The sequence below is a fragment of the Pogona vitticeps genome, chromosome 2 (assembly GCF_051106095.1).
Source record: "Pogona vitticeps strain Pit_001003342236 chromosome 2, PviZW2.1, whole genome shotgun sequence".
Lineage (NCBI taxonomy): Eukaryota > Metazoa > Chordata > Lepidosauria > Squamata > Agamidae > Pogona > Pogona vitticeps.
The window spans coordinates 63850647-63877783 of record NC_135784.1 but is presented as its reverse complement, the minus strand read 5'-3'; the positions used below and the strand labels follow the sequence as shown (position 1 = coordinate 63877783).

Sequence of the window (27137 nt, the reverse complement as noted above, 5' to 3'; positions counted from 1 at the left end):
TTCCCACTTGAGGGCACAGAACCCGCACCCGCACAGATCACCACTGTGCAGTTGTGCGCCATGTACTGATCTACAGGCATCGTAAATACCCATGCTGCACAGAAGAAATATTACGAATACAAATGCCCTGCCCTTTCTTCTTTTTTGCCTGGTGCCCAAACCCGTCCCCTTTGAATCCCGAATGAAGTAGCACAGCAAACTTTACGGACGATGGAAAAGAAATCCTCTCCGTACAATTTACTGAGTCAGCCCATCTATTGCAAATCTAGTTTCATGTTCTGTACCACAGCAGTATATACCCTGCCCCTTTTTAGTTTTGAATTCCTAATACGCAATTATTTCAGGACTTGAAAGGAGCGCATTTCGCAACGGCCATCTCTCAGTCTGTTCCACGGCACATTTCTCCGCCGCCCCCCCCCCCCGAATCCACGGGCGAGTCCTCCTACAGCCGCAAATCCAACGCAGCCTATCAACTGTCAAGTTATCAAAAAAAGGCAACCGGGCGGGCGGGGACTGCTTTGATCACGTGAAGGGAACGGGCTAGGAAAGGCAGTTCCCTGAGAGACGTGCGCTGCCATCTTGAGCGCCGGCTGTTTCTGGGTGTCGCCATCTTGTCTTTCCGTCAGCGTGGGGGGCGCCATCTTGTGCCCTCTTGATGAATGAACGGCGCCGTGAAGGAGTGAGTGCATCCGGTTTGGTCGGCTGCCTCCCCTCTCCCCGTGGCTAACCATGGAGACCCGCCGCCTCGTGTGCCTTCTCCTTCTCGCCCTCCTGGGGAGCGCCCTGGCGGCCCCAGAGCTGGTTAATGAAGACGTCAAGCGAACGGTGGACCTCAGCACCCACCTGGCCAAAGTGACGACCGAGCTGACTCTGGCCAATCCTCCGGGCGGCTCTGGTTCCACCACGTCCTTCCTTCTGGCTTTGGAGCCCGGCCTGGAGAGCCACCTGGCCTACCTGGGGGTGCAGGTAAGGAGCTGGTCACACTCCAAGGCCCTGGCTTGCTTCCCGAGGCCCTCGTGGCAGCCCGCAACCCTGAGCGGGCATCGGGAGGAGGGTACCTCCTTCGGGCGCTTCCCGCGGTTTCTTGCCTGTTGCTTCTCCTGAGAGCTGCAAGCGACACTCTTTGAACCCTCCTCTTGTGCTTTGCTTAATGCCTCTCTGGGGCTGAGGCCCTCGCTCCTCTTCCTCCACTTCTCGCACTTTTATTGGGGCATGGCGTTTTCTTTTCCCCAAGTTATTTTCATGTTGAACACTGCGTCCCAGATTTTGTTTCTTTTCCAGATTCGAGCAGTAAACCCCCCCCCCCCTTGTTACTGAGGGTTATCGTTTGAGTAGGGATTATTGGAAAGCTTCCCCCCCCCCTGCCGCCGCCGCCGCCGCCGCCGCGCAACTCCCTCCGCCGCGCCTTGGATCCTTGACATCGTTTCTGACTGTAGTGGTTGTGATCTATTGGACTCGGTTGTTAGATCTAAATGAGGAGGTTGCGCTTCTAATCTGAAGCTTCTGGGTGCAGCTGCAGCAGCGCTTGCCACCCATTTCTCTCTCTCTCTTCTTGACCGTTAATCTCCTTCGCTCAGTTTTGTGCGTGTAGTAACAGCCTGACAAATACTGACACGTAAGCATAAAGTGCTTCAGTCAGAGAGAGCAACCGGTAGGACCCGAGAGGAAAGGAGGCGTGGATCCCAAGGCAGCCCCTGTGGAACAGGACGGGCATGCCTCGTTGCAAGGCCTGTGACTGGTTGCAAATGTCATAAAAAAAAGTTTAAGTGGCTTTTAAGTGTTCATTACTGTCTGTGTTTCCTGGCCAAGGAGTTCTGGATAATGTGGTGTTTTAATTCCTTCAAGCAATTTGTTTCATTTTTAGTGGTCCAATAAAAGGTATCACCCACTCTTGCATTTGTGTAACCTTGGGGACTATATGGCCTTCTCTTTGTGCTTGGTGGTTTTAGGGTGTTAGATTGCCTTTACAAGGGGTATACTTTTATGACTTCTGACATGATGGTTCATTCTTAATACAGTACTGCGTTTATGGATGCTTCATCCTGAATAGCTGTAAATACTATATTAGAAGGTAAACTATTGTCAGAAAATGAGTGCACTCAGATATTTGCAAATTATCTGCTTTGCAAGATTGCTTGATCTTAAGTAATGAAGGAGCATCAGGGAAGCCTAGGGAAGCCAGGTCAGCTGGTTATTGCAGCAAAGCAACAGCAAAATTATGCCAGCAAAATTCATCCAGTTGATGTCTAGTCAACAAGCTGCTTCAAAAGATTGCCATTAGGGCAAGCTTTGGAAATGAGCCCAGACTCCATTACCTACATTTCTCCCCCGCCGCTTATTGTGGACCTGGCATACAGGCAAGCTCCCAGAACTTCATATGCTTGCTTGTGGTCAGTAATATCCCTGCACTCCACTCCAGTTTGTTAAGCTGTTGTGCAATTCTGACTAAAGTCTTGCTTGGAGGGTAGGGTGAAGGATGAAAGGAGAGGTGTTCTCCTGCAAGATGGCTTTTATAGAAAGCACCAGCAGTGACTTTTGCTGTTTTCCATGTAAAGTTCTGGTGAAAGGGAAAAAAACTACCTGTTCTTTCCTCCACGGAGAACTTGATAGAAGAAGGAAGGATTTTTCCCACTCAGATTTTATGACAGCCAGTTGTGAAGTGCTTTTTGCACTTTTTGGAAAAACCAACACAGGCATACATGCCTCCATTCTCCCAAATTCTTTTCATACACTACACTGCAGGATGAGAGCAGTGGGTGGCAAATATGTGTTTTGCTTGTAACCTAAGGGAAAAGAATTGTGCATGCTGTGTAAGAATGTCAGAGGTTTCATATATCTTTGTCACTTGCTGATATATAACACAGAATGTCCTAAAATCTTTGCTGCTGTGGTCTTGGTAGGTAGGGAACAGGGATTATGTCTTACTTTTGACAATTTAGCTCATCTTAAATGGGAAAATAGTAACACTGACTAGACTATTGTTTACTGGAACAGGTAAAAAGCGAGGAAGAGGAGGACAATACTTTGGAAGTGAAAGATGCAAAAGGAAAGGGAATAAGGTAAGTGTTGCCATGGGAAATGAAGATTTATTTCATGGCCAGATTTGCTCTCTAATCTCTACTCACCAAGCAGCTGCACTTTGTCCTAATGAACGTGTCTCTCTGATGCATCTTTTGACTGCAAGCACACTTTACATTGTTGGGCATGTGCTTTAAAAATGAAATTTGTGAGCTGGTTCTTTACTGGGAGTCAGAGGGTTGTTAATTTTGCCCAGCTTCATGCATATGAAGATTGATACTTCAGTTGCTGTTTTCATTATTAGTGTCTATTTTGGCTCTTAGAGTTCTTTTTAAAAAATAAAACCAAGTTTGTAAATTGAAGTGAAATTGTCTCCTGAAACTGAATCACAGTAATTCATCTACCTGTACAATCATTGTCTACTATTTAAAAGTCAACCTTTTCTAATAGAAACAGAAAATAATTGTTTCTAAGAATTATTGTATTGGCTTTTAAATATTTGTGTGGTATTAAGTCATATGAATGAACTGTGTTCATTACAGATCTGGAACTCTTTAAAATAACAAGAGTATCTCAGAGGCCAAACATATACTGTTGATAGCAGTAGGCCCTTTGAATTAACTTAGGCTGCATTGGCCAAAATCCTGTTGCTGAGTGTAGTAAATTGCATTAGAGTATGTCCATTGAATCAAAGAGGATTTAATAAGTGAACTCCTCTGTAAGTCTGGTTGATTCAAATAGGCCTACTCTAACTAACTTATGTTAAAGTATGTTGCTATTAGAGTAGGCCTATTTGGATTAATAAAAATAGTGGAGTCAATTCACTAAATCCTTGCTGATTCCGTGGGATTACTCTCATACAATTTATTAGTCTGAGCAACAGGATTTTGCCCGTTGTCTGAAGTTGTAATACAGAAGGTGGTTTTGGGCATCCATAATAGCACGTTCAAAACTTCACTGAGGAAGAGCAATGGGAAAAAATATCCTACTTAGTTTGGATTTTTGTGGAACTTCTAGCCATGCTTATGTTTTCCAAGCCAATGGAATCTAACTGATTTTCTCTTCTTTTCTGTTACAGTGGCAAATTCTTCACTGTGAAATTGCCATCTCCTTTGGCTCCAGGTGCAAAGATTCGCTTATCTATTGAAATGGTTTTTACTCATGTCCTACAACCATACCCTACGCACATCACCCAGGCAGAAAAACAGTTTGTTGTTTTTGAAGGTAATCATTACTTTTACTCTCCTTATGCAACAAAGACCCAAACTACTCGCGTGAAATTGGCCGCAAGAAATGTGGAAAGCTACACCAAATTAGGCAATCCCAGCCGGTCAGAGGACATGATTGAATATGGACCCTTCAAGGATGTACCGCCATACAGTGAGGTAAGCACTTGAACTCTGGAGTTAATTTTAAGTTATAGAAAATGAACAGTAGCTAAAGGTCATCTGTTATTCACGTAGAATTGAAATTCATACATGCTGTACTGCTTTCTGTGATATAAACACAAATTAGTTTTTAACAGAAATATAAGGAATTTAAAACTAAAGCACTTTAACATCTCAACTGATCAGTGAGTAAATCCAAGAGTGCTTATGCAGGCAAATTAATATCCTGATGGAGAGGGGATGGAGTGTTTAACCTCCTGACAGTCTGCTTGATAAAAAGCAGAGTTAGGGGGTTTTTTTCCCCCTTTTTCATAGACAGATACATGCTTCTCTGCAGCTAGTATGTGATCTAACTTCTTAGCAGGCTAGCAAAACAACAGCAGTTGTTGCATTTTAATGAATTTAGTGTCCTTTGACTAAGCTTTCCAATGAGCCAACAAACCAGTCCTTCACTTTTTCAAAACAGATAAGACTGTCTGGGGTGACTAATGTAAAATTATTAGCTTGGACATTCAGAACTTAGATCAGTTGTTTCCAACCTTGGGTCCCCAAATATAGTGGTGCCTCGATTTATGGACTTAATTGGTTCCGGAACACCAGTCGTAACTCGAAATGGTCTTAAGTCGAATCACAATTTCCCATAGGAATGTACTGAAATGAAATTAATCCATTCCGGCTGAAGAAAAAATCACATGCACAAACACACCGCAAGACCCATCGGAAACGCAATTTATCTGTTCTGGCCAAAGGGGGGAAAAGCAAACTGTGCAAGGCCCTTCAGAAATGCCAAAAAAAAAAAAAAAAAGCAAACCAAAAAGCAAACAACCCATGCAAGACCCATCGGAAACGCAGTTAATATGTCCTGGCTTAGGGGGGGAGAAAAGCAAACAAACCGTGCTTTGGAAATGCAAAAAAAGCAAAGAGCAAACAAACCCTGCCAAGACCCATTGGAAATGGGAAAAACATAAAAAAGCAAACAAACCCCTTAAGACCCATAGGAAACGAGAAAAACTCCCAAAAAAGACCTATCACAGCACAGAAACATAACCCCTCCCCCCCTGCAGCCTCTGAAGCCACCTCTGATCACACACTCTCTAACTGCTGGGGTGAAAGAGCTACAAAGAAGCAGCTGCTTCGCCACCAATGGTTAGCAATTTGAATTCCCACCCTTTCCCCCTGCCTTTTTTTGTTCATAACTCGAAGCTCTGGTCCCAAGTAGAAGCAAAATTTTGCTGCCGGAGCTGGTTGTAACTCGAAATGGTCATATGTCTGGACATTCGTAAGTCGCACAACTATATTCTTGGATTAAAACTTGCAGAAGCTTTCATCACTAGCTGTGCTGGCCAGGATTTCAGGGAGTTGTAGTCCAAGAATATCTGGGGCCCCAAGGTTGGAATTACTGGCTTAGATGTTTTGAGTGGAACATTCATACTGAAAACTTGTACACCTCTAACTTCCAGATGCTTGGGACAAATAGGCCTCAAATATTGGGATTTCTTTTCGCAGTGGTGATGCCTTGTCTCCTGCCTTCTCTGTGTTTAAGACCATGGATTTTAAAATTAAAATTATTCATATCAAGAACCTAAAGCTAGCTTTCTTTTTAGATCATTTACACAGTGCATTATTTTCATGGGGAAAACTTTTGTATGTGTATTAAGAGTCCTTACTCAGGATTTAAGATGCTTTTAAAAAATATATTAGGGTGCCTCTACCTGATTTTATATATCGTATTTGCCGGCGTACAAGACGACTATTTTGGCCAAGAAACATGCCTCCAAGTGGGGGGGTCATCTTGTACGCCGGGTGCACTTCATTTGGGCCAGAAAGGAGCCGCCACCGCCGTTGAGTGAGTGATGCGGGGCCGCACTGGCCGGGGAGGAAGGCAGGCGAGCAGGCAGGCAGGCAGTCCAGATGGAAGGAGGGAAGCAGAGCTGGCCATGCCTGAGTGGTCAGAGCCCGCCGCCGGGCTGCCCGCCGCCCTGCGCCGCTGAAGCCAGCTGTGTGCTCGCTCACCCGCCCCCCGCCCGCTTCCCCTCTTCCTCCTCCTCCCGCCGCCCACCCAGCCTCTTCCCCTCTTCCTCGCCCTCCTCCCCACCGGCCATGAACTTCCAGGGCGGGCCTGGGCAGCCGGCGCCAGCGCCACAGCAGAGCCGTCCACTCTATATTTTGAGTGGAAAGGTTGGGGTCATCTTATTCAGCCAGTCGCCTTGTACGTCGGCAAATATGGGTAGTTACATTCTAAGCAGTGTAAATTCTCAGCAATAAATATCCCATGTGGATGCTGGAGGAATCTTGGTCTACACTAAGAAAAGGAGGGTGGGATAACACAGGAGAAATGCAAACTATTTTTTTCTTATGCATGTTTTTGGTATGCAAAAAAAGTGGGTAAGTGTTATTTTTCTCAGTGTAGAAGAGTTTTGAAATGGAAACTGGATATTGTGTTGACATTCAAGAAGGATGTATAATGCTCTGTCCTTGGAGGTTAAATGGTGAAACGGATTTTTTGACTTTTGGGCATGACGTGAGTAGTTGCATGGTGAAATTAGCATTAATCTCTAGAATGAAGAAACAGTGTGACTTGTTAGTAGAATGTACTGTAGATGAAATAGGGGTTTCCTGCTCCCTAGAAATAAGTAAGGGAAATATTTAAAATAATTCAATTTCTTCACTGTATTTTTTCCTTCTCAGGATATTCTTAAAGTGCACTATGAAAATAATAACCCATTCCTAACTATCACTAGCATGACACGTGTCATTGAAGTTTCTCACTGGGGGAATATTGCAGTAGAAGAGACTGTTGACTTAAAGCATACAGGAGCCGTCCTCAAAGGGCCTTTCTCCAGATATGACTACCAAAGGCAACCAGATAGTGGAATATCGTCTGTGAAATCTTTTAAGGTCAGCCTTTTTTGTCTTCTCTGTAATAAAGTAACCTGGTTTTGTTGTTCCAATTTCTTTTAGATATTTCGGAGAGTTAGGGAGCATAGCTACTTGGCTGCTTTGCAATTGTCAGGGACTTTCTTCCCCCGAGCTATCTGCATGAATGCTTCTTCCACATTGCTTCCTGTTGCTCATATGGAAGGTAATGACTTAAATAAGGACCTTGCCTTCTCTTTCTAGCAGAAAGTTTCAGGAGGAGAGGCCTTGCCAGTCAGAAATTTTAGTAATTCTGTAAGTCAGGTATCTTAAAATAATGCAATCTCATTAGTACTCATTATTGTGTTTGCTGCTCAATTTATACAGCCAGTGTATAGGAGCTCTTATTTTTTGATATTTAATTAGTTTTGCAAAATCTGAAGCCATGCAGCATTAAGACTTACTGCCTGGCCCTAAGTATGTTTACTTGCAAGTAAAGCACAATGAGTTCAAGTGTGCTTAGAACTGCACTCTTCATAGCATCTTCAAATGAGGAGAAAGGTGAAGGCAAGGATAAATAATGAATTATTAGTATACTGATGGCATGCATCTTAAAACCTGAAGGAGCAGTCCCCTCATTGTCACAGTTGCCATTGTGCTGAGCAGTAGGCTTGACAAAGAGATTGGTTTAAATCTCTTCTTTCACGGTATTGCCTCCCTTCCTCATTTGCTGTTGTTCAGCTGATAGAAGCATTAGTACTCTTTTGAGGGCTACTTCTCCAGGCTCCTTGTGGTGGGAGCTCCTGATGGAAATGGTGTGGAAAGTCTTCAAGAAACAGTGTTTCATATGCTTCAGTTGTCCTGAGGTGAGGGGGTGACTCCCAACAGTTTTCTACTTTCATATTTTACTGATAGGGCAGAGCTGCAAAGAGAGTTTGGAGTCATGGTGAACCAGATTGCGGGGAAGGTGGGCTTGCAAGTCAGAAATGGCCCACAGTCCTGCCTCAGAAAGCTTAGAGCCAAGTTACATGAATAAGCTTCTCTTGTATGTACTATTCAGAATCTCTTCAGAAATCTTGCATCCTGTGCCTCTACCAATTAAAGCGAAGGAGACAGGCTTCTCAGCAACAATCTCTCCAGAGAGGCTTATATGACACCCCTTGTAATGCTGTTTTTAGTGCCAAGTGAGGGCCTTTTTGTTCACCCAGTCCTCTTATATATTCAGACATCTCACTGTTTACAGTATTTTTTAAATGTGAACTGCTAATTGTTTGATGCTGTCTGTGAGTTTTTAATACTACATTCTTGTTTGTTTTGTAATTACTACATATGTTGAATAAAATTCAGCATTCTGTTAGTGGAAAGGACCCCTACCCCAGAGGCATTCTTTGTACTGTATTACCTTAAAACCTATTCTAGTGGGTTTCTTAACCTTCCAGATCAGATTTTAAGGACATGCAAAGGGGAAGTCCACTTCCTGGTTCTACTTATGGAAGCCATTATGTCAGCAGCAGAACAGAATTGGATTCTTACTAAATCAAAACTCTTTAAACTGTGGCAATTGCTCTGTGGAAATGGTTCATAGTGTGAATTTATTTCACTGACAGTGATCATTAGTTCATTTCTGCCTGACTTGCTTTTAGTTAAAACTCACTAAATAGTCATTATCCTTATTTTGTAGACTATTCTTCCTGCGGCTGCCCAAGATGTATATTACAGAGATGAAATAGGCAACATATCTACCAGTCATCTTCTTGTTTTGGATGACTCTGTAGAAATGGAGATTCGCCCTCGATTCCCACTGTTTGGTGGCTGGAAGACACACTACATCATTGGTTACAACTTACCTAGTTATGAATATCTATTTAATCTTGGTAGGTATCCATGTAACAGTACAGGTTCTAGAACTTATTGTGCATCTAACTATAGTGTGAACCTTCAGAGTGTATGGCTGTATTTCTGTGGAGAATGGCATACTTGGCATTCCTCAGGATCTTAGTTTGTATACAATCAAAAATTAAGTGTTATACTGCTTAAATTTTTTTTTTTAATCTTCAGTTGATTAAATAATTGAAATCAGGAATCAGGGATATAGTGTATCCAGGGATATAGTGTTTTTATTTGTGAGGTTGTAGTGTTCTTGATTTAATGTTTTGCATAGTTTATATTGGTTACGTTTTTTTTATTATTGGGTAGATGATGTCTTCTGAGTTGTCTTGACTGTTGAAATTGACCTGCACATTGTTTAATAAATCAGTTCAAGGAAACTATGTCTTCTCTGAAAGTCTCTGTAAAATCCTGGTTCTTTATTCATCATGGCTTCCATTGTAAAAATGCCAAGGCCTAAAGGTTTGATGATAACCTGCTGTCATTAATTCCCAGGTGATCAGTATGCACTGAAGATGAGATTTGTTGATCATGTATTTGATGAGCAAGTGATAGACTCCCTAACTGTAAAGATAATTCTTCCAGAAGGTGCCAAGTAAGTAATAATACACAATGTGGTCAATCAGATGTGTATGGGGTTGATCTGGCAATCATAAAATGTAATTGTGTTGATCTGAGTATACAACATTTTCCAAGAAGCAACCATTATTGGATATTAACTTTTATAAAATAACACAGTATATAGAATAAGTTCCTAGTGTATGTATCAAGATTTATGTGGAACAGGTATTGATTTGTGTCGAAATGTCTGTAGGAACATCCATGTGGATAGTCCATATGAAATCAGCAGGGCTTCCGATGAGCTTCACTACACCTATTTGGACACCTTTGGCCGCCCAGTCATTGTGGCACACAAGAACAATCTAGTTGAACAACACATCCAGGATATTGTGGTAAATGGAACTCTTTCACTTATATAGCTTTAGAAGTAGCACTCTCCTCTTAAATGAGCAAATTGCTTTCTATCTTTGACACCCTAATTAACGTACAGTATGATGTGTTTACAGTAGCAATAGCCCATGATTAACTGGCAAGTCAGTGAAAAAACTGAGTCTCATGGTTGAAGATGCAAGTAACTACTGTTGTATTTAGGAACATAACGTATCTTTCCCCCATCTCACTACTTGCTGATTTTTTTCTAGGTACACTATACCTTTAACAAGGTCCTGATGTTGCAAGAACCTCTTCTGGTAGTTGGAGCCTTCTATATCCTATTCTTTACAGTGATTCTGTATGTGAGGCTGGACTTCTCTATCACTAAGGTATTACAGTACAGAGGGAGGACTAGTGAATGGGGGCAAGAAAGTTGATTTCACTGTTTTAATGATCTTATACTGATGGTGTTGGAGTATTTGATTTCCCCCCCTGTATTTATGTGAGGCATTCCTTGTAAGATATGATCAGCTTGGGAGAGCAGGTTGCTACAGTATTTTCATGTAAATGGTATTCTGAGGTTTAATTGTGTTGTGCTAGACAGAAATAATACATTTTAAACAAATTATCTGAATCAATGAATATTTTGTTCTGTTACATAGGACTATTCTAAATCCGCTAAAGATATTTATCTTTAATGTTGTTGTTTTAACAGAAGAATCCTAGCTTTTTTTCAAACTATAACCCAAGCTTGCTCAGTAGATATCTTGATTTATTCTTAATCTTTATTTTATCATGTTGCTTCTGACAACTCTGTTGGTAAAATCTACGTGGAGGAAGAACTTAGCTTTATTTTCCCAGGGTAGGAGAATAATGCTAACGTATCTTACAGAACTGTAGTAAGGACTATCAAAAGAGTACTGTACATGAAGCACTCTGGATGCTTAACTATTCTGTATACATTCTTGCTGTCATTAAGTCTTTACCCCTTGGAACTGTTTGTGCTTTTGTAGGATCCAGCTGCAGAAGCTAGAATGAAAGTTGCTTGTATTACAGAGCAGGTTCTCACCGCAGTGAATAAAAGGCTATGTCTGTACCGTCTTTTTGATGAAGCTGTGAATAAGTACAAGCAGACCCGGGACATTTCTGCTTTGAACAGTGGCAAAAAATCTCTGGAGACTGAACACAAGACCTTAACCAGTGAAATAGCCTCATTGCAATCTAAGCTGAAGACAGAAGGCTCTGACCTGTGTGACAAAGTAAGAGTCTGTTGTTTGGCTTAGTTTTAGCTCTTGTTTGTCTTAAACCCCTCTGCTTTCCAAACTGTAGACTTTTATTTCATACCACTCTGAAAGCATATCTCTGCCCACCAGCAAAGTGTTGCAGAATATTCTAATCTCATATGCAGATCTCAGGGGGGGAAGTCACAAAACTGAACAATGGAGATTCCTGTTTTCCTGGTGTTACAGCATAAAAAGCCCAACATTTATCTTTAAGGCATTCATGTCAAAAGGAGAAGCTTCCAAATTCTTATTGTGCCATTATTTTACATGTATTCTCAGGTATAAAATAGGTGAACCAGCAGTGTCAGACACCCTAACCAGTTAGGACACATTGGCTTAGATTCACCACACCATCCTCCCAAGCTCTTTTCTGAATGATGGGAAACAGTTCTTGCTTAAAATGTTGCTTTACATGGGACCTTCTAGCACTAGTTTGTCTAGCGTGGCCATGGGCATTGTTTTGAAATGTTTCTTATACAAGCCACTAACAATTGATCACTGGAGCTTTTTAGGCATCCCAGTCTTTTGATTTTTAAGGTGTCCTGAAACTCTGAAATTGATGTGGTCCATCAGTGCATGGAAATTTTGGTTTATTGGATTACAACTCTCAAAATCCCACAGCCTGGCAATAGCATGTTGTTTGGGGAATTTAATCTCAAAAAGTAACCTGTCCAAGTTCTGTTCTGTATGTTCTTCAGTTGGCCTGCACTGTCTGCTATGTTTTGAAGGAGAACCTTCATCTGTGATGAGGCAGTCAATGAACCTTCCTTTCATGATAGTAACTTGGTTATCGTGACTAGTGGTCCCATTTGTGGGTAGCATAACATGGAACTTGAGAATTCTTGTAAACTCTGGTTGTTAAACACTTAACAGCTCTTAGCTGAGGAAGTCTTTAGTGGAAGGCTTTCTGGATGATTGAGGAACAGCTGATCTATGTGGTTTGCTTTCCATATTGAAGCTGCTACATATTTACAAATTGATCTGCTTTCCTGTAAAGCAGACAGATTTCAGAGTACAGTTATCTTATATCTCAAAAACAGAATGTGCCTGCTATACAGCGTAATATCCTAGTATAATTGTTGCTCTGAAAGTCACATCAGGCCTGATCCTATTTTTATTGCAATTAGTGTTCATATTCAGAGCAATTAATTGGTGCTGCTATAGAAGCAGTTTCTAACACTACTTCAACATACTTTGGAGTCATAATCTTCCTTTTGGTTTTGCCATTGTATGTGCTTGGTATGTAACTGCAAATGTGCTACTGCCAGAGAGAGTCATTTAAAAAGATTATTTCATGCTATGGAATAATCTGAAAACTGCAGTGTAAATGTCACTCCATTATGATTAATTTAAGTTATAATTGTTTATAAGGTTGTGGCTGCATCCAGAGTTCTAACATCTTGTCCTAAATTTCTTAAAGGTCAGTGAAATTCAAAAACTTGACAGCCAAGTCAAGGAGCTGGTTCTAAAATCTTCTGTGGAGGCAGAACGCCTGGTTGTTGGCAAGCTTAAGAAGGATACATATATAGAGAATGAGAAGATCCATTCCAGCAAGCGTCAGGAATTGATCACCAAAATCGACAACATCTTGGATGCCTTATAAGTTAGAATTAAAATGATGGGAGCATATGTGACTGAGTGGACACACTGAGCCACAATAAACTGGGAAGTGTGGGTGCAGGGGATGTGTCAGGGCTATAAAATTTTTGTGAGGTTTTTGTTTTGTTTTCTTTGGAAGCTGTCTTCAAAATTTAGGATTACTTGTAAGGTCTATTGCTTTTTGAGAAACTTACTATTTGGAAAAGGCTTGTTATAACATACCTTGGACTTGTTATAACTACAGTCATTCCACGAAGTTCAAAGAATTAGCCAGTGATTTCAAAATCAGTTGAAAGGTGCCAATTTCCAGAAAAGAGGCATGCATATAGGCCTGCTGTTGTCACTGGATGTCATGATCTGAGAGAATAAATATAAGTGGTTATGTACAAATGTCAATGGCAACTCTTTTATCCTCCACCTTTGAATTTATACTTACAAATTTTGGAGATAGGGATGTGGACAAGTAACATGAACAAAGGTTTTGTGTTTTGTTTTTTTTACTATTTGTCTCAGATTGATATTCTTCTTCACTTGAACTTTTTGAGCCTCATGAAATTACAGCAGCAGGTAGAGTCCAGTGAAAGTGGAGGGGGTAGTTGAGATTCACTTGCTTATAGCCTGTACTTTTTCTCAGATGGATTCTCAGAAAAATGTTGAAAACATCAAAGTGAAATAAAGACTTCTGGATGTTCTTTTCCTAGTTTTTTATTTGTTTGAATTCACTAACATTTTGGATGCATAAACAGTAAATTTACAAGCAGTAAATGAGGTGTGTTATGTGTCATTCTGTCTCATGTTACCACATAAAAGAATTATTAATCTCTGAGCTGTTAAGTTTTTAAAATAATAATTCCAACTTAATAAAATACTGATAGAGTTTTATAATTAAATCTTCCCAAGGATGCATAGATAGCATTTAGGTGACATACAGGTTCCTCTTGGCCTCTTAATAAATCCCTACTTTGTACTGGGAGGCAAATTGATTAGCCACCTCATGCAAAAATAGCAGGTAACTGTAGTGGCTTTTTGATCCTTGGGCATTATTCAGGATAAGCTGTTTCTGGTAAATGTTAGTACAGTTATGCCCTGGTTCCTTTGCCTTCCATTCGAACTGAAGAGATGTGACTTTCAGTGGTCTCTGTATGAGTTTTTGTCCTGGTATCCTTCATGGAATCTTGAAATGTTTGAACTTCCTTAAAAATACAGTCTATAACTGTTGGGGCCAATATGTTAAAATATATATATATTAACATTTCGCATGTAACTCTACATGATCTGGTTATAATTATCTGACAGAAGCAGGGAACCTTCTTTCCATTTTTAATGCATTTACATCTTCTAGGTGTCCCGAGATAACTTACATAATAATAATTGTACTAATAATCATGGACTGTCAAATAAATTATGATACAAAGTGACTCTCTTCAGGGTTTTCCAGGCAGAGAGTACTCAAAAGTGGTTTACCATTCCCTTTTTCTGGGGCACTCTGGAACTGTGCAACTTGCCCAAGGCCACACAGACTGCCTCTACTTGCAGGAGGCACAGTGAGGAATCAGACTCTCAACCTCTGAGCCATCCCAACCCACTGAGCCATCCAGCCAGCTCACTGAGAGAACTTCACCTTTACAATGGATGCTATGAGTAAAGGAAAGCTAGCTCTTTACTGAGAGCCTCTTGTAAAGAGCTAACTCCTTTAGAATCCACTGTCAGATGGTAACTTACAATTTGGTTTGAAGCCCAATTTGTACACCAGAAGGCCCCAACTTTGTGTTTGTACAGAAAAATGGGCTGAAATTTAATTGCTTAGTGTAGTGAGTTGCACTAGAGTAGGTTCATTGAATCAGTGGAGCGTGCCAACTCTTTATGTTCCATTGGTTCAAGTGGGCCTCTTCTAGTTGCTACTTTAGCAGAATAAGCTGGAGTAGGCCAATTTGAATCAATGGAACCTATGGAGAGGTTGATCCACCAAATCCCACCGGTTCAGTGAACCTACTCTAATGTGATCCACTATGCTAAGCAATAAAATTTCAGCCATAATATTCTGTTACCTTCATGAAGAATCAATTTTACATTTTAGATTATAAAATATGTACAGTAAAGATTCTTTCAATCTCAGCTTGTAGACACAGCTTCCCAGTGTACAAGAATGGATTGCAAATGCTCTGAACTGTTTAATGTTTCAGTTTAATTATTTTAATGTGTTCTCTACCTTAAGTCCTTGTATATAGAGAAGCTAATCTTATCAGTGTGTAGCCTCTGGGTAAATTTAAATATCCGTCAGTTTGATTTATATCAAGATATTATCTAAATTTCTCATACAGTGTATCTAAAATTTCAGATTGTACACGAGCTTTACAAGAGTATTTCTGAGATGAGAAATGTGAAAATAAAGCAGAGAAATCATTGTGTAATATTTTAGGAAAGAGCAATGCGCTTACTGGTTATCATGCTGCAAAATAGATGAGGCACCTCTTATGAGCATCACTGTCCACTGAAAATCAGTCAGTTCTAGATGTGATGCAATAAAGAAAAGAAAGCATCCCTGCATTTCCTCTTTGCTTTAATTGTTCTTGATATCTTTGTTCTAGTAGGGACTCCATGTTACCACTGCTTCAAGTTCAGTGATTTTCTGACTGAATTGACCCTGGCTGTGGATTGGCAGTGCTAAATGGATAAGCTTGTATTGTCTTCAAAAGTAGAGAACATGGAAGACATTAATGCCTATTTTCCCTTCAAGGCAGACCTACAGTACCACTTCCTATTCACTTCTTTTTTTTCCATTCTCCCTTCTGCCCTGTTCAAATACCGTTGGTGTTTATCAGCAGTGATTATATAGCCATCTCTGAGAGAGTGGTCCCACACTAAGGAATAGTCATGTATAAACTCCAGTATTCAAGACTTTAAAAGTAGCCAAGAGAAGAAAGGCAAACATTCCATTGTAGTTGATGCATTTGAAATACCAAATCTCAGTTTGGTTTTCAGCTTCAGTCAAATAAAAAAGTGAACTGCGATTTGGGGGCAGGAGTGTGAATCAGTGTAGCTTTGGATTCCAGACAGCTGATACCTCTACTGGATGTTCTCCCAAACCTGGGATTAAAGCTTATTTGAATGTCCATCTCAGGATGGACACTTCCTGCTACCAGTCTCCCTCCACTCATCATGCTTCCTAGCTGCAGGCTTTTCTTAAAAGCTGGCAGGTCTGGTTTTCATTTCTACTTTCTTGAAGGAGTACTTCTGATTGGTCCTTTTGTCAATCAAAATGTACCATGTTCCCCAGTAGATACCACTAGTCACTCCGCTGTAGCGTCCCTGGTGGTATTTCCCATTGAGGTTAGCTGCCAGGCAAGAGTCAAACCACCAGCCAGCCCCGTAGTATGCACCACAGTTGCCCATGGCATAGTTATCATTGTCACTGTCCCAGGTTGTGAAGCATTTATGGTCATGGTTATAATTGCGGCTGTAGCTCAAAGCATTGCCCGCATTGCCCTGATATTCCCGTACCGTCAGGCGATACTTGTTGGCCTCGCTGGCCACTTTAAATTTATGATATACAGCGTGCCTCTTGACACCATGCCAGTCTTCTAGCTCTACACGCAGCATGTGCTGACCTAGGCGGGTTAAGCTATGAATGTGCTCATTACCCAGCCAATGTTCCCCCTGGAGGCTACCAAATCCCTGTTTATATTCCTGCCATGTACGGTTGAAATCCACAGTACCATCCTTTCGGCGCTGTATAATTGTCCATCCACCACCATCTGTCACCATGTCACAGTATGCCTGTTGAGAAACAAAATAAGGGTCAGCAAAGGAGAGTGGGAGCCTCTAAAGCAGTGATGGGGAACCTGTGGCCCTCCAGAAGCAGCTGAACTGCATCTCCAGTTATCTCCACTATTGGTCAGGCTGGGGTAGGGTTGCTGTGACTTGTAGTCCGACATCTGGAGAGGTCTATGTTCTCTACTGCTCTACCGCCCTCAGAAGAATCGTTTCTCTGGTTATTCCAGATGTCCTGCAATGATGACATTATCATCATCATCATCATCATCTTAGAATTGCAGAGCTCGAAGGGACCCTATGGATCATTAAGTCCAGCCCCTGTCAAAAGGCCCTGTGGGGAATCAAACTGGAGACCTAAACTACTGAGCTATCCAGCAGCTCATAATCTTTTAGAACTGCAGAGCTGGAAGGGCTCCCATGGATCAGCAAGTGTAGCCCCTGTCAAGGAGGCACAGTTGCAGAATCAAACTCCCAACCTCTGTCTCTACAGTCAGATACCTAAATTGAAGTACGTTAAAGTAACTGTCTCCTACCAGTATTCTTTTCGAAAAAAAAAAAATTTCTGGACACAACCTTTGTGCTACACTGGGGTTAAAAGTAATGCCCTGTCCTGAGGTACTCTGGGATCTGTGTTCTTAGGGATGTTATAAACTATTGCTACATAATTTTCACTGCTCTCTCCAAATCAGTTTCTGCAAAACATATTTAAATGTTTTTAATTTTGTGGAGCTGCATTCTTAGGATCAAGGGAGAAATAGAATATGAACACATCTTACTATTATTAATCACTTAAATAATGGCTGAAGTTCTATTGCACAGCTCCACAGTGCAACAGGAATGGTGTAAACAGCAGCGGCAAAACGGCTGATTCAAGCCTTCCTTTGGCGATTTTTGGAGTGCATGCAGCTTTATCACTTTGTGTAGTGGTCTCAAGGAAAGCCTTTATTCAGCAGTGATTTGCCACTGACAATCGCATTTCCATTGTGCAAATGGAGCTCTACAATAGGATTTCAACCATCAAATATGTAAACACCATGTTTAGTGCTGTTCAAAAGTCTTCAGAGATTGCATTTCTTATGCTGAAGAACAAACCTAGCAAGATTTTTTATAAAAATCCTCAGTAGCAGTAATGCTATTTCCACACAGCAGAGCTGTCTCTGCCACAGATCTGTCTCTTTATTTGCCTTGTACAGACATGCTGTGATTGTATTGCTATGGAAAAAGGAGTTTGCAGAAAAATGCACAGAAACTACCATGAAACTGAGCATGCTTGGATCCTGGTGGCAATTTTAGAGCATTGTATTTTTAAGTGTATTTTCATTTTTTTATCTTTTTATTGTACAGTATTCATATTGTTGTAAGCTGCCCAGAGATCTTTGGGTAGTGTCGGTGGTATATAAGTTAAATAAATAAACTAAATAAACTCAATAATAAGGGGAAAGGCCATAAATTCTCATTTAACATTTTCTAAATGCGTTGGATCTTCCCATAATATACACTTCTCTCTTGAATTGCAGTTTGAGCAGCATCATTTTAGTTATACTGTATATGGATTTTTAAAAAATAAATAAATATTCAGTAATTAAATGTTCAATAAATACTGTGCCCCTGGCTACATAGAACCTGATGAATTCAACACTGAAAGTATCAAAATGGTCTATTTCCTCCAAACACAACATCTCTAATTCAGCCTCTAGATCAGGGGGTCATAAGGATCTTTAAGCTTCGTTACACACCATATTATACAGAAATGATTGTCAATGCTATGGAAGAGAACCCCAATAGAGAGAATTGCATTTTACCTCACTTTGCCATTCAATACATGTTTACAGATCACAGTATAGACCAAACTGTATTATGGGTTTCAAAGGATTTTTACTCCATATTACTTAAGACAAAATATACTTCCGGCTGCATTTTCTTGTCAAGTCTAGTGATAGGAATATATATACTGTATATATATTAGCCATTTTTTAAAAAGGAAAAAACAACTTACAAGCTGTTCAGAGTGTGAGTCAGGAGAAACATTTTTCTCGTCTCCCTTTTAGCAAGCAGTTGGTCAGTGAGATTTAAAAACAAATACTGGGGGGGAGGCTGGAGAGATCACATTTATACTGCCCTAATATTTTACATGTGCTTTGTTACATTGGGGCCATGATTGTGATTGTGTGGCAGATGTTCAAAGGTCTGAGAGGCTAAAAGAGGCCAAGATCCTGTTGTGCAACTCTCCCCACACTACAGGAAAGATGTCATTGTCTTTATTTATAGATTTGTTTGGGTTGTTGTTTATTTGTTTGTTTGGGTTGTTGTTTTTTTAAAATTTTGGGGTCCATACAGCTTTTGCATGCAATGAGGCATTCTGAAATTTTAAATGGACATCTTTAATCGGAGGCACACTATTTTTAATAAATGTACTATGCTTGTTATTTTGATGATTTCTACTTCTGAAAAAGCATTAATAATTTTACTCTGTACTTTAAAAAAATCCTTCAGCCTGCTTAGCCCAATGACAACTCAAAGCTGTGATAACATGGTTATTTAGAAAAATGAGGTGGGAGAAGTAGACCTTTGACAAATTAGAACAGGAAATGAATTTTGGGTGGAAGTTGGGTGGAAAACTTTCAGGATGAACTCAAGGAAGAATTACAATCTATACAATTTCAAGATGCTATGAGCAAAATAAAATGAACAATTGAAGAAGGAGAATTCTGACACATGGAAAAAGGCATTTTTGTTCTTTGATCTTGAGCTGGGGCAAAAGGAATGAGAAAGAGAACAACAAAATTAAGGCTGCCAACCCAGCCAAGCCATATAAACTTACTGGAAAACAAGTAGCATGAAAAATACTGTGGGGCCTCTAAATAAACATGCATAGCATTGTCCCATATAATTCTACTAACTGCATGATATAGAGGATAATTAATTGCGACTTTTCTATCAGTACAAATCCTGTACATGCGTCACCAAGTGTGATTTAAACATGGTCATAACTGTATATATTAAGCAGCTGGAATATGTGTTCCCTTTGTGCAATCTTCGCCCAAATGAAGATCCACTGGTGTGATTTTTGTAACTCCAAATGAATGAAAATCTCCATCTTTGAATGGATTAAAATACCGCTTAGAGTGCACTGGTTCAATTACACCCAAATGTCCTCAGCTGTCAGAGTTAAATGTGTCTTTACCTCATCTGAGGAAAACTGTAACTTTTGGGACTACTACCCTGCCTGCAACTACAGTGACCACCCCAAGACTGTAAGGGGTACTTTGCCCCATTTCATGAGGACACGACACCCTCTAATTTTGCTGTTCACAGTATTCCTCTGGCTTCAAGCTATATGACGCCAGAGCAAACCTATGCAGCAATTAGATAATTTTTCTACCTAGTGACTGAGGTTGGTGCCACAAGCTTTCGATACATTTATATTAATATATTTTAACCCCACCCCAGGTGCACACTCTGGGCCACTCTTTATTAAGTACACAATGTTTCTACTGTCTAAGTTTCATGGACTTGGAATGATAGGTCTAGCACACAGACATTATCTTTCATTGGCAGAGCTTACAAAAGTTTTATGTTTCTGCACTACAAAAGCTAGAATCGCCAAGCAAGCATGGGTGCCACATGCTGGCTGACAGATTCTGTAATCTGTAATCCAAAATGTTTCCAAACTCTGATTATAGATAAATGTACACGTATCTCCCAATCTACCTTCCTTACCTCAAAAGGTTGCCGGAGAGGAATGGGCTGGATAGTATAAATCCCATTGTCTCGGATGCCCTGTTTGTGGATCTCAGCACAATCTCGAGGATATCTGTGTTCAGATTTTTCAGGGTGGTCTACTGAAAGTAAACAGTGACAACTGCTGTAATACAGGACGGCAGTCTAGCAGTGGAACCATGAGATTCTGGATATATCACCTAGTTTGCTAGGAACTTGATATGATACTGAAATGTAGTGAAGAGGAACTCTTAACTTTATTACACTTATACATAATGGGTTAAAGAACTCGCCTGCTGACAGGCAGGTAGGTGTAAAACATACTTATCCTAAAAGGACAGAGAAGCCTCCTCATGACAGGAAGGTAAGTGGAAAATTCACTCTATGCACTTGCACAATGCATATGGTTAGATGGCGTTCTCTTCTACTCCTAGAAAGGGCACTGCCTAAAGTGGCTATCACAAACTTTCCCACCAGCACCCTCCAGATGTTATGGGCTACAACTTCAATCATCTATGAGTAGGACAGTTACAGCTCACCACAGTGGGATACCACTGATTTTGAGAAGTGTGGATATAATAATCAAGGAGGTCAGCAAGAACTGAGCATGCAATATTTGGAATCTTTTCGGGTGCTAAAGGAATAATAGGGCATCATATTTCAGGTTGATATGATAGAGCATTTGCTATGACTATTATTTCCTCATAAGCTCCACATGCCTTGCAGACTACATGAGAAACATTGTAAATTTATACTAACCCAAAGGCGCTGGTGTCTCCTCGCTCCTGTGCTCTTTCCCTAAACCTGAGAAAACATTTGGAGTCAGTAAGGTAGAACACTTCTTACAACAAGTCACAATTTTTATTTTCATCAGTATTCCGGTTTTGAATTCTTACACAGCTTTCCTAAATGTTTGGAACATATTACTCCAGACCTTTATGTTGTAGAATCTCACTAGAACACTTTGGCACCTTCACAGTTATGGACCAAGGAGCATTTGTGCAATTCAGTGGTGAGTTCTCCTCTCCCCACCATTGCTTTAACGGAAGTCCTAATGGGAAAATAGTCAACAAATGGAGTGATCCTCTGCAGAAAAATAGAGAGTTGCACCTTTTAATTTAGATTTGCCCCAGTCAAGTAGGGACTCTGTGTTTGTAGGTCCAGCTTGAAAAGGAAGAAAGCAGAGCTTGGAAAAATCAACATTAGCTATGTTGGCTGGGAAATTCTGGGATTGTGATCCACAAAGTGAGCTGTGGAGAGCACACCTGGAGGGAGAGGAATAACCAGATCCCTCTTTTCCAGTTCTCTTCACAGACCCTTCTCTCTCAGCTGAGTTCACTATTGGTTTCAGAGCACAACGGAGAAAAATATATCAAAGTACAGCAAATGAGAAGCAAAAAAGTTTTCAATGTTTGCCTACCCCCATCCCCTGACTGATCAATTTTAGGCTCTATTAAGGTCCTCCTCTCATGTCCCTCCCTTTATCATACTCCTTGCGATACCCAAAGTCTGTACAAAATACACATGTGTGGAAGTACATGCAGAGTGCACATGGATGCTTGCAGTTCTTTTAAACAAGATGGGTATTTATGTATTGCCTAAAAAGGAGGGGCAAAATAGGACAGACATTTGTATACAGCATACATATGGGTGTGTGTGTGTGTGTGTGTGTGTGTGTGTGTGTATAAGCGCAAACTTGGAAATCATTAGTAACATTATCATAGAAATAAAATACTTTTCACCAGATGATAACCTATGTGGTCACAATTGACTAGATAGGCGGGGTATAAATAAATAAATAAATAAATAAATAAATAAATAAATAAATAAATAAATAAAAATGTGCCTGCTCAGTTTGCTGTGGATGTACTAACTGTTAAAAGACAAAGCCTTCTTTGATTGCTCCTAGGTTTTTAAAGTGTACTTGGACAAGACAAACCTTATAAAAGAATCATAGAATAAGTTCCCTTCACACAGAGTTCTGTACTCTGGAGGTGCTTCAAACAGAAAGTTCCTCTATATTAAGTATGATGCATGGCTGCTCTACGTTTTAAACCTGGGATGCTGAACATTGGACCTTCCAGTTGTGTTGGCCCGTTTATTTTATTTATTTATTATTGTACTTTTATTTACTGTTGGGGATGTGAAAGGTGTTTGTGAGGTCTTCTGACTCATGTGCCAAAATATGTGGCTGCATAGAATAATATAGAGCCTGACTTGCTGTTGCCAGGGGTGGATGGGATACCATTTGCAGCTCTGCCCCCAGAAGAAAACGGTCCTGGGCCAAACTGGCATTGTTGTTCTTCTTTCCATCACTGCATTTTTGTCCCTCTTTTATCATGGCACGATCAGAAAGGAGGAAGTTGGGCAGGACAAGGCAGTCTCTTAAAGGCTGAATCTAAGAAAACAGCGAACAGTGCAAGGACTGTTTTCAGCAAAGAGAATTGTTCCCTTTACATCACCAGGCAGCTTGATATGACTGCTCTTCAATACAGCATCAAGTTATCTGGAATTCCTGCCAGGTTGTCAGACATCAAAAAGGAAAAGCAGGGAACACATCAAGCAGAAGGAGAGAAAAAGAAAATTAAGGAAATTAAGGGAAGGTGAGGAAAAGACAGAGACTGAGGCTGCAATCAACCTGCAAAATGTTTCCAAATTACTCCTTGTGAACTTTGACTCTTTTTTTGGGGAGGGTTCAGATTATGTACAGCCCTATTGATTCTTTTGTTCTCACTACATGCTATCTCCATATCAAATCCAGCCAACCGGGGAAGCTACTGATATTTTTGTTCAGTGTTTCATGGCACAGTACTACCTGCATCCCATGGAGTGTAAATCAATTTCTTTCCTATACATCTGGTGTGTGCATCCGTGTCTCCCAACAGCTGCCATTCGACTTTTTTCTTTTTTCTTTTAACAATTTTCAAAGTGGAATATCAGGGAGTTGGTATGCTTCTGTCAAGCTGGGCTTGACTTGAGGACTGTAAAGGGTATTATTGTTTATGTCTTTTTAGCCACCCATAGTAGCCTAGCTGCTAGTTGGCCTAGAGAGAGAGAGGGAGGGCAGGGCAATGAATGATTGGGAAGGATAGGCACACAGGTAAGATTATGTACCCTTACATCTGTTGAGACTACAGAATGCTTCAGCTGTATGTCAACAAGCATCATGTAAGCCTGCATGATGCAGCAATTAAGACTGTTAGACTGGGATTTGGGCTGACTTTTAGTCTTCACTGAGCCATGAAACTCACAGGGCGACCTTAGTCCAATCATCGTCTCTCAGCCTGGCCTGTGCTGTAGGATAGTTGTTGTGAGGACACTTTCCTGTCTTCTACTACAAGACCAAACCGGGAGTAGCACTGGCATCACTCCAATGGTCACAATCTCTCTCCTCTACATAGTGCAGTTAAGGAATATCAATGGATTAAAAATAATAAATCACAACAGGGAATACAGATGACCTTCTGCAAACCCAACTCTTAATTGCTTACAATCTTAACAAACACTCCTAACAAAGGTGCCTGCTTATTTATTTCATGTATGCCCTGCTTTTTCCCCCCTTCCTATCATGGAACTGAAGAATTTATAAGATTATCCTTAAGTCTCCCCCTCAAAGTATTCACTTCTTCCAGACTTACTAAGCTTCGTTAAAGGTGCTGCCATCATGTACTTAGTGTCCCGATTGTACTCTAGCACCTGTTCCATACATTCAAGAGGTGAATCTAGCTGTTCATGACTGAATTGGTAGAGAACAGGCAATAGAGAGCCCCACTGTACTCACCAAAAATGGATGTTTTCAGGACTGATTCACTGCAAGGCAGCTGGCAGCCAGACAAGATCCCTAACAAGAGGGCCACTAAGGAGTTAAATTGGTCTTCCAGGCGATTCAGATTAAGTCTGCTCTCCTCCTGCAATTTCAGCAAGCTTGATGCCATGCTTGCCACTCTGGTCTCCACCAAGGTGAGTCGGTCCACTAGTGTCCTAGTTCTGGATGAGGTTTGTTTATTGAGATCTCCAGCATGCTTAAGAATTTGTTTGAACTCCATTTGTTGCTCCTCAGAAGGAGCATCTTGAACTTCCTCCAGTATAGTTGGCCCTTCAGGCATGAGGACACGGAGTTTGCAGCTTCCTAATCCATCACATCCACCTTCTGGTGATGGGCGAAGCATGGCCACAAGAGAGCCCAGACATGTAGGGTCATCCTCCCTTAGGCATTCAGGGCCACTGGAATTCAGGCCTTGGGACTCTTGCAGAAAAACCATAATGAGGAAGCTTAAGCAAAAACATTTGGTGATGGGAGGGGAAAAAATCATTTCTTCTGTCTGCTGCCACCACAAAAAACACACAACTCTGCAAGAAAGGGAGACCTTCTGTGCACACGCTGCAACAGGTTTTCTTCCGTCTCTCTCCGCAAATTTGCTTCTACGGGCTGTGAATTTCACTCACAGGCCGAGCCAGAGTAAACTGCTCATATAAGTGGTGGAGATTGAGGAGCTGAGAGAAAAAGGAGGAGGGGAAAAGAGAGAGAAGTAGATAAAGGAGTGTTTGAGACTGTCCAGCAGATTGGCATGTCATAGGCAATTAAAGCCAGGCCTTTGTGGGAGCCAGTCAGCGATTAGGGTCCTGCTTGTACAAGCTCTGCTCTGAGAGGGCTTGACTTGAAAGGCTTAATTTGCCTCAACATTAAAGGCACAAGGAAATTGCGTGAATAGAAGCATGAAAGCAGAGTGAAAGGAACTGCAGTCTCTTCCAGCAATTGCTGGCCTTTAACATAGTGTAGGCCATCCTCTCAAGACACTGCACAAAGCATATGGTCAGAGGCCTCCTCACATACCAAGGCCAAAGGCCTCAGAAGAGGCCGGCACACAAGACTTGCACAGCACTTTCAGTGACTGGCTGACACGATTCCTTCACAAATCCCGTAATTTCTACAGCTGCACTGGCCAACAATCTCTCCTTTGGGACAATGACCTTCCCCTCCCCTGGTGTTTACCATATTCTGTCAGGCTATACTGCTGTTGTGCAACTTATGCTTCAAACCGACACGTCAAACTGAGTCGGCTGTTTGGAGAGTTGCCACCGCCCTTGGATTTGGCCACACACATGAGCTAAACTTTTCTTGTCTTTTGTTGCACCAGAAAATAATGTGGCTTACAAGAACACCAAGGTATGCAATTTGTGGCACACCATGGCATTTCCTTAATTTTTATCTATACATATATATTGCTTTTCTAATCGACTGGTCAAGATATTTTGCAATTTAAAATATTTTTGGAGATATAATAAAAAAGGAAAGGAAAAAAGGAGGAAAGGGTAAAGTTAAAAAAAAAGAGAAGGAAAAAGTAAAAGAGAAATTTAGTATCATTTTGTGACTTAAAATATGGGGGTTGGCAATGAGAAAGCCACATTTTTAAATTACCCATAAGCACAAAGCATTATAACTGCATGATAGCAAAGAGCAGCCTGAATGTTACAGCAATGGCAGCAGTCAAGATGGTCTACAGTGTACCTTCTTGTGCTCACTACCATTTGCACTTACTTTAAAACAGCACTGACAATGAATTTTTCAAAGTCCTGTCGAATGCTTAGGCCACAAAGAGTTTTGTTTCTTAACTCTTCTTTTTAGTACCTTGTTTTGTAGATGTCATGGCAGTCACAGGTTGCTGTTGGTTATTTATTTATTTATTTATTTATTTATTTTATTTCTATCCCGCCTATCTGGACATATTAGCCCACTCTAGGCGGCTTACAATAAAAGAAACAATATAATTTTAAAACATTGCACCTAGACTAAGATAGAAATCAAAGAAAGATATAAGAAAAGAAAAATCGTCAGGAGTTTTCTGTTGGGAAAGCCTGCCTATACATCAATGTTTTTAGTTGTTTCTTAAAAATGTCCAGCGAGGGAGCCACGCGAATCTCAGGAGGTAAGTTGTTCCAGAGACGAGGAGCCACCGCCGAGAAGGCCCGATTTCTGGTCTTCTCCTTCCGGGCCTCTCTCGGCGTTAGGCTCCTCAGCCTCACCTCCTGGCTCGCACGAGTGACACGGGTAGATCTTGGTGGGAGAAGGCGTTCCACCAAGTATCGAGGTCCTAAACCGTTTAGGGCTTTATAGGTAAGCATCAACACTTTGAAGTCGATGCGGAATCGGATGGGCAGCCAATGCAGTGCGGCCAGAGTGGGCGAGATATGCTGGAATCTTCTCACTCCACTAAGTAATCTGGCCGCAGCATTCTGCACCACCTGTAGTTTCCGCAGCAACCTCAAAGGTAGCCCCACGTAGAGCGCATTACAGTGGTCTAATCTTGAGATTACGAGCGCATGCACCAAGGTAGTAAGCGCCCCCACATCAAGGTAGGGTCGCAGCTGGGCTATCCGCCTAAGATGGAAAAAAGCGGTACGGACCACAGACGCCACCTGAGATTCCATAGTGAGCGCCGGGTCCAGATGGATCCCCAAGCTGCGGACCCCATCCCTCGCGGGCAGAGTCACACCCCCAAAAGTGAGGGAGTTTCCCAAGTCCCCAACTGTGGGACCGCCCACCCTTAGTACCTCCGTCTTGTCCGGGTTCAGCCTCAGCCCGTTCTCCTGCATCCATTCCAATACGGTCCCCAGGCAACGCTGAAGGGACAGAACGGCATCTCCTGCAGTTGGAAAAAAGGAGATGTAGAGCTGCGTG

General features: G+C 41.3%; 2 protein-coding genes across 3 annotated transcripts; one reads left to right on the top strand and one right to left on the bottom strand.

Annotated features, from left to right (window-relative positions):
* The first annotated feature begins 592 nt into the window (after window positions 1-592).
* Window positions 593-13656, top strand: RPN1 (ribophorin I). Its single transcript, XM_020798065.3, has 10 exons — window positions 593-966; window positions 2995-3059; window positions 4097-4403; window positions 7095-7304; window positions 8944-9136; window positions 9645-9744; window positions 9964-10102; window positions 10352-10471; window positions 11096-11341; window positions 12786-13656. Exons 1-10 carry the CDS (start codon window positions 730-732, stop codon window positions 12966-12968), a joined length of 1800 nt encoding a protein of 599 aa, XP_020653724.1. The 5' UTR covers window positions 593-729; the 3' UTR covers window positions 12969-13656.
* LOC110081403 (fibrinogen-like protein 1) lies at window positions 13444-25801 on the bottom strand. 2 transcript variants are annotated; one of them, XM_020798064.3, is made up of 4 exons: window positions 24240-25801; window positions 21218-21262; window positions 20459-20580; window positions 13444-16741 (listed from the first exon to the last, which is right to left on the bottom strand). In XM_020798064.3, the coding sequence occupies exons 1-4, from the start codon at window positions 24769-24771 to the stop codon at window positions 16148-16150; spliced, it is 1293 nt and encodes a 430-aa protein (XP_020653723.3). In that variant the 5' UTR covers window positions 24772-25801; the 3' UTR covers window positions 13444-16147. The 2 variants fall into 2 exon arrangements, with proteins under 2 accessions (XP_020653723.3, XP_072845657.2); XM_072989556.2 differs by having other exon boundaries at window positions 20459-20577.
* Window positions 25802-27137: the final 1336 nt, after the last annotated feature.